This window comes from Ictalurus punctatus, chromosome 5 (genome assembly GCF_001660625.3).
Source record: "Ictalurus punctatus breed USDA103 chromosome 5, Coco_2.0, whole genome shotgun sequence".
Taxonomy (NCBI): domain Eukaryota; kingdom Metazoa; phylum Chordata; class Actinopteri; order Siluriformes; family Ictaluridae; genus Ictalurus; species Ictalurus punctatus.
The window spans coordinates 6,078,136-6,090,228 of NC_030420.2; the positions used below are offsets into that span (position 1 = coordinate 6,078,136).

At 36.6% G+C, this 12,093-nt stretch overlaps 2 protein-coding genes across 6 annotated transcripts in view; one reads left to right on the top strand and one right to left on the bottom strand.

The window, feature by feature from the left end:
• npm2a (nucleophosmin/nucleoplasmin, 2a) overlaps nt 1-12,093 on the bottom strand; it is a 182,907-nt gene that overhangs the window by 139,411 nt on the left and 31,403 nt on the right. The window lies entirely within an intron of this gene.
• The window catches only part of vps13a (vacuolar protein sorting 13 homolog A), a 47,166-nt gene continuing 42,455 nt past the window's right edge, over nt 7,383-12,093 (top strand). For all 5 annotated transcript variants that reach the window (XM_017467992.3, XM_053680132.1, XM_017467996.3 and 2 more), the window contains exons 1-4: nt 7,383-7,655; nt 10,455-10,498; nt 10,643-10,685; nt 11,963-12,058. In XM_017467992.3, the coding sequence (XP_017323481.1) occupies nt 7,556-7,655; nt 10,455-10,498; nt 10,643-10,685; nt 11,963-12,058 (283 nt within the window). In that variant the 5' untranslated portion in view covers nt 7,383-7,555. The remainder of the gene's footprint in view (nt 7,656-10,454; nt 10,499-10,642; nt 10,686-11,962; nt 12,059-12,093) is intronic.

The following is a 12,093-nucleotide window of genomic DNA, read 5'->3' on the forward strand; positions in this document are numbered from 1 at the left end:
ACCTGAATAACACACAAAGCTATACTTGTACAACGACATATTTAAAAAGATTCAGTGTAATTAGGATATGTGCTCTGAAAAGGGTTCAGTGTAATTAGGTGTGCAGAGAATTGAATCTGAGGGTCATATGATTGCATTGCTAGGTTTTTACAGGGCATATTACATTCCCTTTGTGTCATACATGTGATATAGATATATATATATATATATATATATATATATATATATATATATATATATATATATATATATATATATATATATATATATATATATCAGTAATTTATGGATAATTACTTTATAATAGGATACCAATAGCAGTCTCTTCTTATAATTAGCGAAGGTTGTTCCACTTCTCTAGGTAAAATACAATGTCAAGACAAAGATTATTATACTATTGTTTGTTTCTTCAAAACTACAGTGTCTTTATGACCACTTCCTACAAGAAAGATCTTCTAAATGTAATGGTTATTTTTCCTCAGACTCAGGTTAAATAACTCTAGCTATTTTGATAGATATTATATTAGCATGCAAGTGATGGATGGTTGCAGGTTACAAATTTGCTTTTTTTTTTTTTTTTTTACACTTTCTTATGCACTTTAGTGTTACTATAGACAGCTTAATATAAATATGCTAGCTAACTATCCAGTGTGTGGCAGTATGCATATGGTGGTATTTTATTTCTAGCTTATTTCTGATAATTATCTTTGACAAGTGACTTACGTTAGCTAATATTAGAAATCTTGATATAGCTATTATGATGCACAACTAGTGTAATATTTATGATAATAACTAACAGAATTTTAAGGTGTTGGGGGGGCAAAAGTACGTTGGAGGGCCTTCTGTATAAGAACAATACAATTATGCACATCCAGTGTGTGGGCAGTATTCTCTGTGTATACGACTGTGCCATTTAGAAACTCTGGTCCTTCAATGATCCAAGAAAGAAGAATTGAATCAGTACCTCTCAGCCATTATTTTATTGCCATAAAAATCTGCCATAGCTTTTGTGGTATAGAATACTAAATTAAAGTAAGCTTCTTCTTTTTTTATTAAAAAAAAATTATTTCAAAGACATTAAACGGCAGAACTCCATAGAACATTCAAGAATAGGGCAAGGAGCCAGTGCATAAAAGCTGAACACTAGCACTACATCACCACCTAGTGTCCTACTGTCCTCTAATCGGTGACAGAAAGTTCTTGATTCTGAAAATATTCAGACCCTATCACTTTTCAATCTGCAAAAAAAAAAAAAATAAAGATTTGTAAACTTATCTAATATATGTAATATACATACATATATACATACATACATACACACACACACATATATATATATATATATATATATATATATATATATATATATATATATACGTAAACCTGTGTTGTGTTTGCAATTGTTTGATATCCATGAGAGCAGAGTATTTCTGTGATTTTTTGAACAAAAGATCAAAAGGTTAAACAATAGACAATTTTACTGAGATATTATATTTATGCATAATATATAATATATATCCCTGGTATGTATCCCGAAGGTTGTATGCAGAAAACCTGCCAAAAAGACAACCATCTCTGCAGCCCTCTATCAATCAGTCTTTTTTTTATAGAGTATCTAGTCACTTCTCAGTAAAAGGCACATCCTGCTTTTTTTTTTCTTCTTTGGTTGATTCTTTGGTATGATTGACCTATTGGCCTAAATGCCAAGTGTTACATCTGGAGGAAACAAGGCCACTCATCACATGGTCACTTTCAAGGTAAAGGTAGGTAGTATCTTCATGATGTGGAGATGACTGAGAGGATTGAGAGGCTTCTGAAGATCAAAAGAAAGTTGAATGGATGGAGTACTCCTTAAGGAAAACCTGCTCAAGAGCTCTCAGGACTTAAGAATGGGACTGCCATTCATCGTCTAAAATGGCAGTGACCCAAAACACACCAAGACTACACAGGAGTGGCTTTTAAGTCTGTAAGAGGCCCAGTCAGAGACCTAGATTTAAACATAATTTAAAAATAGCGATACAGAAGTGTGACATCCAACCTTATTGAGCTTGAGAAGTTTTCCTCTATTAGAGAGGAGCCCAAAATTCAGGTGTGCTAAGCTTGTAGAAACCTACCCAAAAAGCCTGTAATCACTGCCAATATTCTTCAACAAAATACTGAATAAAAGGTCTGAATAACTGTAAATGTACTATCTTCTTCTTGTTTTTAAAAAAAAATCTATTTTAGAGTAAGGTTATAATATAATAAAATTAATACTTTCCTGCGAAACTAATAAAACAAATTTCAGAATCCAAACACACCTTAGCTGGTAACACAGAGTTGTATAAATGTGTTTATTCGAGTATGTTATTATTTCAGTATTAACAACTTACAAGGCCCTCAACATAAACACTTTATTTATTTATTTATTTATTTATTTATTTATTTATTTATTTATCATTTTAAAGCATCTGTAATTGTTGATATGGTGTTTTCTGTGAGGAGAAAATTATTAAGCATTTTTGGAAGGAATCAGCACTTTGTAACAGTCAAGGGGTAAAGCTAGTACTTTCTGATTTCAGTTTTCTATCATGGGAATGTCTACAGGATGGTGGGCTTTATGGTTTCTCGGTAATATGGCATGCTGCAACGTTCGTCTGATTAATTTCAAGTAAAACCAGAGAATCTGGTGAGGGAACAACAGTTTAACTAATAAAACAATGTAATTGTTGCCAAATTGCTGGAGTATTACAAGAATAAAAAATATTAATGGATGTGCTGAGATATATATATATATATATATATATATATATATATATATATATATATATATATATATATATATATATATATATATATATATCCTACAGGCACTCGTAATTACTTCTGCATCGCCAAGACAAATAAAGCCATCACATCAAATTCCCTCACAAAACACAATAATTGTTTACTCCTTGTAGCACTATAAGCAGTCTATTTTTATTTCAGCTATTTGCATTTTATAATTGTAACCTACTGTGCATTGTTTTCCTTCATATTCCCACAGGCTTGATTACTAAAGATATAATCATATTGATATGCATCAGCCTTCTGTAATCTTTTTTTTTTTTAGGAATGTCTAGTTTCTATATAACCTTCACGTCAAATAATATTTGTGCAATTCTTCAGACTAAGTAGTAGCCTTTAGACTAGACGGTCTCTCAGAATTTATCTTCATTTTGGTAATTTTAGTAGGCTTACAGGAATTTAAGGGGCCAGGGTGTAGCATACCAGATGACTGACTTAGTTAAATACTTGCTGGGAATTCATATACACCTGAATCACTTAAGATATTGAAAAAAATATTTATAGACTTTGGTTTCATAAGCATTGATCAGCCATAGCATTAAAACTACCTGCCTAATAATGTGTAGGCACGTGCTGAGGCATTGACTCCACAAGACCTCTGAAGGTGGTGCTGTGGTATCTGGAACCAAGACGTTAGCAGCAGATCCTTCAAGTCCTGTAAGTTGCGAGGTGGGAACTCCATGAATCTGACTTATTTGTCCAGCATATCCCACAGATGCTCGATCGGATTGAGATCTCGGGGATTTGGAGGATAAATGAACAGCTTGAACTCTTTGTCATGTTCCTGAAACCGTTCCTGAACCATTTTTGCAATGCGGCAGGGCGTGTTATCCTGCTGAAAGAGTCCACTGAGATTAGGGAATACCATTTCTATGAAGGTGTGTATTTGGTCTGCAACAATGTTTAGGTAGATGGTACATGTGAAATTAACAGCCACATGAATTCCACGACCCAAGATTTCCCACAGCATCACGCTGCCTCCATCAGTTTACCTTCTTCCCATAGTGCATCCTGGTGCCATCTCTGCCCCAGGTAAGTGATGTACACGCACCCAGCTGTCTACATGATATAAAAGAAAACTTGATTCATTAGACCAGGCCACCTTTTTTCATTGCTCCATGGTCTAGTTCTGATGCTCACATGCCCATTGTAGGCGCTTTTGGCCGTGGACAAGTCTCAGCATGCACACTCTGACTGGTCCGCGGCTATGCAGCCCCATACTCAGTAAGCTGCGATGCACTGTGTGTTCTGATACCTTTCTATCATATGAACTTTTTCAGTAATTTGTGCTGCAGCAGCTCTTCTGTGAGATCAGACCAGGCGGGCTAGCCTTCGCTCCCCACGTGCATTAACCAGCCTTGGGTGCTCATGACCCTGTCGCCAGTTCACCAATTGTCCTTCCACTGCATACTGGGAACACCCCACAAGACCTGCCGTTTTGGAGATCCTCTGACCCAGTCATCTAACCATCACTATTTGGCCCTTGTCACTCAGATCCTTACACTTGCCCATTTTTGCTGCTTCCAACACATCAACTTTGAGAACTGACTATTCACTTGCTACATAATATATCCCACCCCTTGACAGGTGCCAGTGTAACTAGATATTCAATGTTATGTAATTTAATGTTATGGTTGATCGATGTATTTATTCAGTATTTGAATAACATGTTTAGGGCCTTCAACAAATCTAATATATTTGGTTGATCTGTGCCTGTTGTAAGTGGATAGGTAGCATTTAAATCATATTAGATCCTAATATAAGCTATGATGAGATTGTTCTGCCAGCCTACTTGACGAAATAGCCATAATTTTTTAAACGATTTTTACACCTACTGACTTGTTTTTGGGTTTTTTGTTTTTTTTTTAATTTACCCTCAGGTAGTATGCCCCTAGACCTTCCTAGGCTTAGCATTAAATAGTCCACGTATCTCTTGTGCCCCAGAATGCCGCTGAATAATATCTGCAAGATTTATATTCTTTAGCTGGCTATTTATAGACAATGTTAAATTAACATATCATTTAAATATTTTAATTGCATTCCGGTTCCAAAATTAAGGCTAAGTAATGAAATTATAAATTAAATAAGAAAATAATAAAAGCTGAAACTAGTTTGACCGCCTTTTTAAAAAATCAATTTTTCTTTGCATAATTTTTGTCTTAAACCACCAGAGGTTTTGGGGCACAGTAACTATATGACAGCATTAAATATCAAACAATGTAACATACTGTTATGTTTAATGGTATTAAAATATCACGTCTAGCGTACACCTTCCTAAAAGTAGAACTGTGGCGCCACCTGTTGGTGAGGTTATGTTTTGCTTTTTTGTTTTTTTGTTTTTAAACTGAATGTAAGCTACTCATGTTCCGTGAATTTGGAAAGTTTATACCTGGAAAAATTCGCAGTAGAAAAAATTCTTTTTAAACGTTATGTTCTTGACTCAATCATTTTTTTTTTGTATTAGATTGTCTTGTATTATATTTTAATATATCACATATCATATTATGCACCTCCTACCATCTGAATTTGGAGGCTTGTATTGAGCAGCTCATGAGGGATGTGAAGAACTTTAACAGCTCTATCTGGGCCACAGGGGTCGCCCTCAGCATTAATTTCAATTGTTATATGGAGAATTTGTCATCTGTGTCAGTTTTTTTTTTTAATTTAAAAATGTGGTATAAGTGGTGGACGATATAGAGCATGTCTCATTTTTTATTAGTAGACATCATATAATGTTATGCATGTTTAGCATCACATAAAACCTATAGTTCATGAGAAACTATTAGAGGTAAAGGTTTATGTTTTTCTGTGATGAAAGAACAGACAACTTGCTGTCACAGCAATAGTAGAAACACGAGCTGATGTTTATCACTAATGGTCACATTTCCTCTGCTGAGTTTCCTGATAATTATCTAGCAGCAACTCTTGAACATCAATAGATGTTATGTACTGATCTTTAGAACCACATTATAGAGAGTGGCACAACATTATTTCCAAGATACTGCACTCTCCTTCTCTCTCCCATTATGAAGGGGTTCCATGTGCAATTTTGCCTCTGTGATATGAGTGACAATTGACACTCATTTAGAAGAATTTCTAAAGATCCATGGGAGAAACTTTGAATCTACTTTGAATCTATGCAGACTCTGTAGTAGGGGTAAAATAAAGAGCAATTAGATGCTTGGTTTAAAAGCAGCATATTGCAGCAAAATGCTGAAAAGCTCTTTGGTCGTTATAGCACAAAAATACAAAATAGAAAAAAAAGTGTGTGCAAGGGAAGAATAAAAAGAGGAGTGAGGAGTGAAAAAGATAACCATGTGATTACTAAAATACATTTGGAATACTCAGTTTAATTATCATGTATTTAATCGGGTGACAGTTGCACAGTGGGATATTATATATATATATATATATATATATATATATATATATATATATATATATATATATATATATATATAATCACCAAAGAAAGCCAGATTAATCACACATTCATCAAAGAAACTAAATAAGTCACACTCACCACAGAAATATAAAAGGAGTCACCACAGAAATCCTGTAAAAAGTTATTTATTTACCATCAAACTCTTGTAAAACAATCACACACCATGGAAACCCTGTCAAATTGTGACATGTTTATCACAGAAAATATTTTTCAAAAAAGTCTCACATTCACCACAGAAATCCTGCAAAAAGAGTCACACATTCATCATCATCATCATCGTACTCCTGTATAAAACATTCACCACAGAAATCCTGTAAATAGGAGTCACACTTTCCCCACAGAAATCCTGTAGTGTTGTGTGTGTATATGTTTAGCGAATGCTTTGAGTGACATTTACTGTTCACCTTGAAAACCTTGGATGTATTATGCAGTGAGGCATCAGATGCTGCATGTGCTCAATAAGCATTTTCTGTTAATAAAGTACCCCCTGAAACAGTCACACATTCACAATTGAAATCCTGAAGAAAAAAAAAACATTCACCAGTAACCCTGATAAAAAAAAAGTCACACATTCACAGAAATCTTGTAAACAGTAACACATTCACAGAAATCCTGAAAAAAGTCAGGCATTCACTACAAAAATCCTGTTAAAAAAAAAAAAAGTCTCACTTTCACCACAAAAATCCTGAAAATGAAATTCACACATTCACCACGAAAATCCTGTAAATGAAATTCACACATTCACTACAAAAATCCTGTAAAATAATAATAATAATAATAATAATAATAATAATAATAATAATAATAATAATAATCTCACATTTAACAAAAATCCTGCAAATGAAATTCACACATTCACCACAAAAATCCTGTAAAAAAAGAGTAATCTCACATTTACCAAAAATCCTGCAAAAAGTTATATTCATCACAAACTCATTCACAACAAAAATCCTGTAAAAATTCACACATTCACAACAAAAATCTCTTTAAAAAAAAAAACTTGCTATCACACATTCACCACAGTGACCTCCTCAAGAAACAGAAATGCGGTCAGCGCCGTGTCCCGCCATTTCCTCCGGGTGGCGCTCGCCGTGACGTCACTGTTGAGAGTGTGCACGCGGTCCCTCCCTGTACGCCTCTAATGCATGTTTATTTCAGGAAACTGGTCTGACTGTCAGAGCTTAAATGGAGTAAAAAAAAAAACGGCTGCTTTTCAGCTCGTGAGATTTACAAACCGAAACCGAAGGACAACATGGCCCTGCGTGCGTGAATAGCAAATAAAAGATGGTGTTCGAGTCGCTGGTGGTGGACGTCCTGAACAGGTTTCTCGGGGACTACGTGGTGAACCTCGACTGCTCCCAACTCAAGCTGGGCATCTGGGGAGGTAAACAGTGACCACCGGCCAGAGAAACGCGCCCTTCACAGCTAACATTAGCTCTGTGCTTCTCACACAAACTGACACTTTGTACCTCGGACCGCAGACAAGCAGGCTAATACTGTCTTTATACACAGTTAGCAGGCTGGCTAGCTAATGCGCGACAAGTTCATACACATTACTTGGGACAGGTAATGTTGTAATAGACGTTAGCTAGCTTCTAGCTATGGTTCAATACTAAACGGCTCCCTTCTCCCTGCACACGCGCTCTACCTAGGGTTCGAAATCATGGCTCGTGCACCCTATGTAGTGCACTAAGCGTGACGTAAGGACGTATTTAGAATTCAGCTCAGGATAAATCCTTTGGGTTTTAAATTAGGAAAAGTGAAAGAAGTAACTTTACGTTATTTAAAAATAAATAATAATAATATATTATGAATATATCATGTGTATATATTATATATATATATAATGTGTGTGTATATATATATATATTATTTATACACACACACATATAAATATATATATATATATATATATATATATATATATATATACACACACACACATATATATATATATTTATTTATTTATTTATTTATTTATATAAAATGTTTGTGTGTGTGTGTGTGTATATATGTATGTATGTATGTATATATTTCCACGTGTTTACTGAACTAGAAATAGTCTAAAATTTTAAATGGCTCTTTACTTCCTATATAGGTAAATTTTTTGCTAAATGTCAGTTAGATTTTGTTTGGGATTCTGTAAATGTCTGCCATGCTTGAAAGTAATTTATGGTCTCTGAGAAGCTTCTAGATTCCTGCTCTTCACTTTACATGATGGATAGCAGCTGATTACTAAAAAACAAAAAAACAACAAAAAGATATTACACAAGGTATACTTTTGGTATCAGGACTCTGATACACTGGCCTGAAACATTGAATCGGATTGGATCAGACATGTTTCCCAGTCTGATGTACTGATGTATTTAATGCAAAGGACGTCTCCTGTTGCACGTGAACCAAAGATGTGAACGTTGCTGATGTTTTGCATAACTTGGCAGCACAAGCTTGCTGACAGACGACTCGGTTTCTGATGATTAATGACAGTATCAGGTCAGTATCAGGTATCACCTGATACTTTTTGCTTTGCTATCAGATCGAAGACGGTCTGTAAAATAATCAGTTTCAGTTTTATTCCCCTTACACCGTCTTTTATTAAAGAATGACTCGTCATCCTTTTTTTTTTTTTATCCGTTTTTAGTTGCATTTCAGATTGTGGTACGTCCACAAGAAGTTAGTTCCTGCCATCCTGACACGTTACAAACCTACGCAATATGACCTTCCCTCACCGACCTCTCAATTTTTCTAATAAACGTGTCCTTACAGAAAACTTCACCATAGCAACAATTACGCATGTTTAATTCCTATACGTGAGTGTCCCTACAGTCCGTAAAGGATTTCGCGGAGTGTTTTTGTTGATTTCGCAGCGATGTTTGATGTTTTAGCCGTACTCATGTTTGACGCACACAAATCGAAGTGGGCTTTGCCTGACTGCGGGTTGTGACGACGTCACGTGACGCGTCTCGGCCCAAATCTGCGGTAATTTTGAAAAATTGCATGCTCCTTCGAATATCGTGGGGTTTGTTGAATCGTGAAATCCTGAAGGGACTGCACCCCAGTGACGGTTGCTACTATAGAAACGACGCCAAATTAGAAAGGGCGCGTGAACGTCGGAATGAATCGGCACTTTCTGACCAATCAGAATCGAGCAGCTGTGTGTTTTTGTTTTTCGTCGTATAGTTTTGGTATTAGAAGTCGTGATATTATAAATGAAATTCAGAGTCATGGTATCATGCCAATCCTACACGACACGTTTCAAGATCTAATTTCAAAAGTAAATAATTGAGCCAAGAAATGCGAAATACAAATATTGTCTTTAACTTCCTGTCGCAAGAAAGTTTCTCAGGGTTCCCGACACCTGTCGTACTCTGTGGCCGTTTTTAGCAGCTGTGGTTTGATTGATCTGAGTTCTAGATAAATTTGCTAGCACTATTTTTTTTTTCTTCTTACAATTAGCAGGAAAAGAGAAGCTGTACCAGATCTCTGATTCTTCTCTCTTCTTCATGTTTTTTTTTTTTTTCTCTCTCGACTTCCTCCTTCCTGACCCTGAATTTCTTCACCCAACCAGAAAGCATTTTCAATATTTGTCGTATACGTACTCGGGTGTCTATCAATGTCCAGGGAAATTTGGTGAGGTGTAACCTGTGTGAGGAAGCTTCAAGTCCACATTCAAACAACGTTTTAGCGCTGCTTTTGCTGGTGTTTTATTATAAACCTACACACACGTGCTCCTTCATCTTCGGGGAGAAAAGAAGTAATAATTCCCCAAACGCATAATCTTGAGCGCTGCTTTGTCGTCTCTAAGATTTCAGAAGGTACATCTTGTGGAAAGAGATCATGTGATGTGTGTGTGTGTGTTTAGATAAGGCGTGCTGTTTTCTGTTTGCATGTAAGACGGCCGCAAAGAAGAGGAAACGTTTGCAGTTAGTTTATCTTTGCCACAGCGTACATCACTTATATTTGTTTTGACTGCCCGCCTCTATAACTAAGTCTCCCTGCAATAAATATTCTTATTAATAATGCAGAAAACACCGGAGGCTTTTTTTAACACATTGATGTGAATGGGAGTTATACTGTGTACTGTGATAAGGCTGGCGATACATTTCTGTGATGACATGATGAAATGCCTGCACTGTATTGTCACCTCTTGCTCTGTCTTAAGGACCGTTTCTGTCTCTCGTAGGTGATGCGGTTCTGCGGAATCTGGAAATAAAGGAAAATGCTCTGGTAAGTGTCCGTAAGGTTAGAACAGCAAAATTGTCTTCACAGCCTACGTTTGGGCGTGTCCGATCAGTGCCGCCCCGCTGAAATGCATTTCGATTCAAATCAATGTAAATGCTTCATTTAACCACCTCTTTCTTTGCATATCAGAGTCAGCTGGACATTCCTTTTAAAGTCAAGGCGGGGCATATAGGTGAGTCGGATTCACTATAAGCTCATAAACACCTGCAGCTCTCAAGCACTGTCATTAAATGAGTAATGTTATAGAGGCATTACTAAGAAGCTTGGAAGGAAGCAGCGACGATCATGGGTGCCTCTGGTGAGAGTAGCTAGCTAGTACTAGTAACATGGTTTGCTAATCTGCTAGGGAAGCTTGTATGAAGCTGAGCATGCACTACACGAAGAATTAAACAAACACTGAACAGTTTATTCCTCCAAACACCAACAGTAGCAGTTACGAAACACCCACAAGAGACAAACTATAAGCTGCGTGAGAGACTTGTCACTTTCTAGTGACAATCCTATACTATAGGGTTATGATGCTAGCAAGTAATGGCAAAGTCTGTCTCACGCAAAATCTTTCCTATAAGCATATGACTCAACTAATAGTGTAAGGTATGATGGTTGTTCTGGTTACAATTTTTCCTCAAGGTACAGACTGTTATACTGGTAAGTAATAGAACACGACCGGGTGTGCAAAACAGGATGGTGTGATGCGGTCCGACATGCAGTCGATTGTCTTCCAGTAACAGTACCGCCAAAAGTGTTTGATTCCTCTTCGACCACAGCAATTTGCCAATGATTACAAATGAATTCTTATTATTTTTTGGTTAAAGTCCACGTGAAGTGCCTTGAAACGTGCAGCGTTATTCGATGTGTTGACGTAATTTCCTCTGAAACAGGAAATCAGGGCGGGAGCGACATATATGAAGTGGCTCCTCCCACTTTTGAAATAGCCGGTAGCGTTTAGCTGACCTCACAGCCCGGGGGAAGCCGTATTTGACGGTTAGTACCATGGATTTTTATAATGTCGGCGGTGGGACACTTCAGATTCTAGAGAGCATTTGATCGGACTGAAAAGCTGATGAGAAACTGCAGTGCAGAATGATGTCATCAAAACTGTCGCTCCGTATTGGTGGTAGAGAGAGTGTAGATTTTGAACGTACATATCTTCTAGATGCGAATTGCGTCATTGTTTTGGAGCGCACACGCTCATAGACGTATTCATACTAAAAGACACAAAAGTCCGATTTTGAGTTCGTGGCGACTTTAAAGAATGACACGTTGCGTTTTTATCCGTTTATAGTTACATTTATCGTTGTAATGTTACAGGGAAACTGCAAATCACAGCATTCGTCTGTCTGTCTACGTGTGAATAATGTGGGTTTATACATTGAACACACTTGTGTAAAGCAGAACTTTTCTGGTTCGTATTTATCTAAAATGTTTTGTAACGTTCGTGTCCATCAGGCCGCCTGGAACTGAAGATCCCATGGAAGAATTTGTACACGCAGTCAGTGGAGGCGACACTCGACGAGGTCTACTTGCTCATCGTCCCCACTGCCAGTAAGAGCTGTTTTAATCACTCCCATTTATCATAT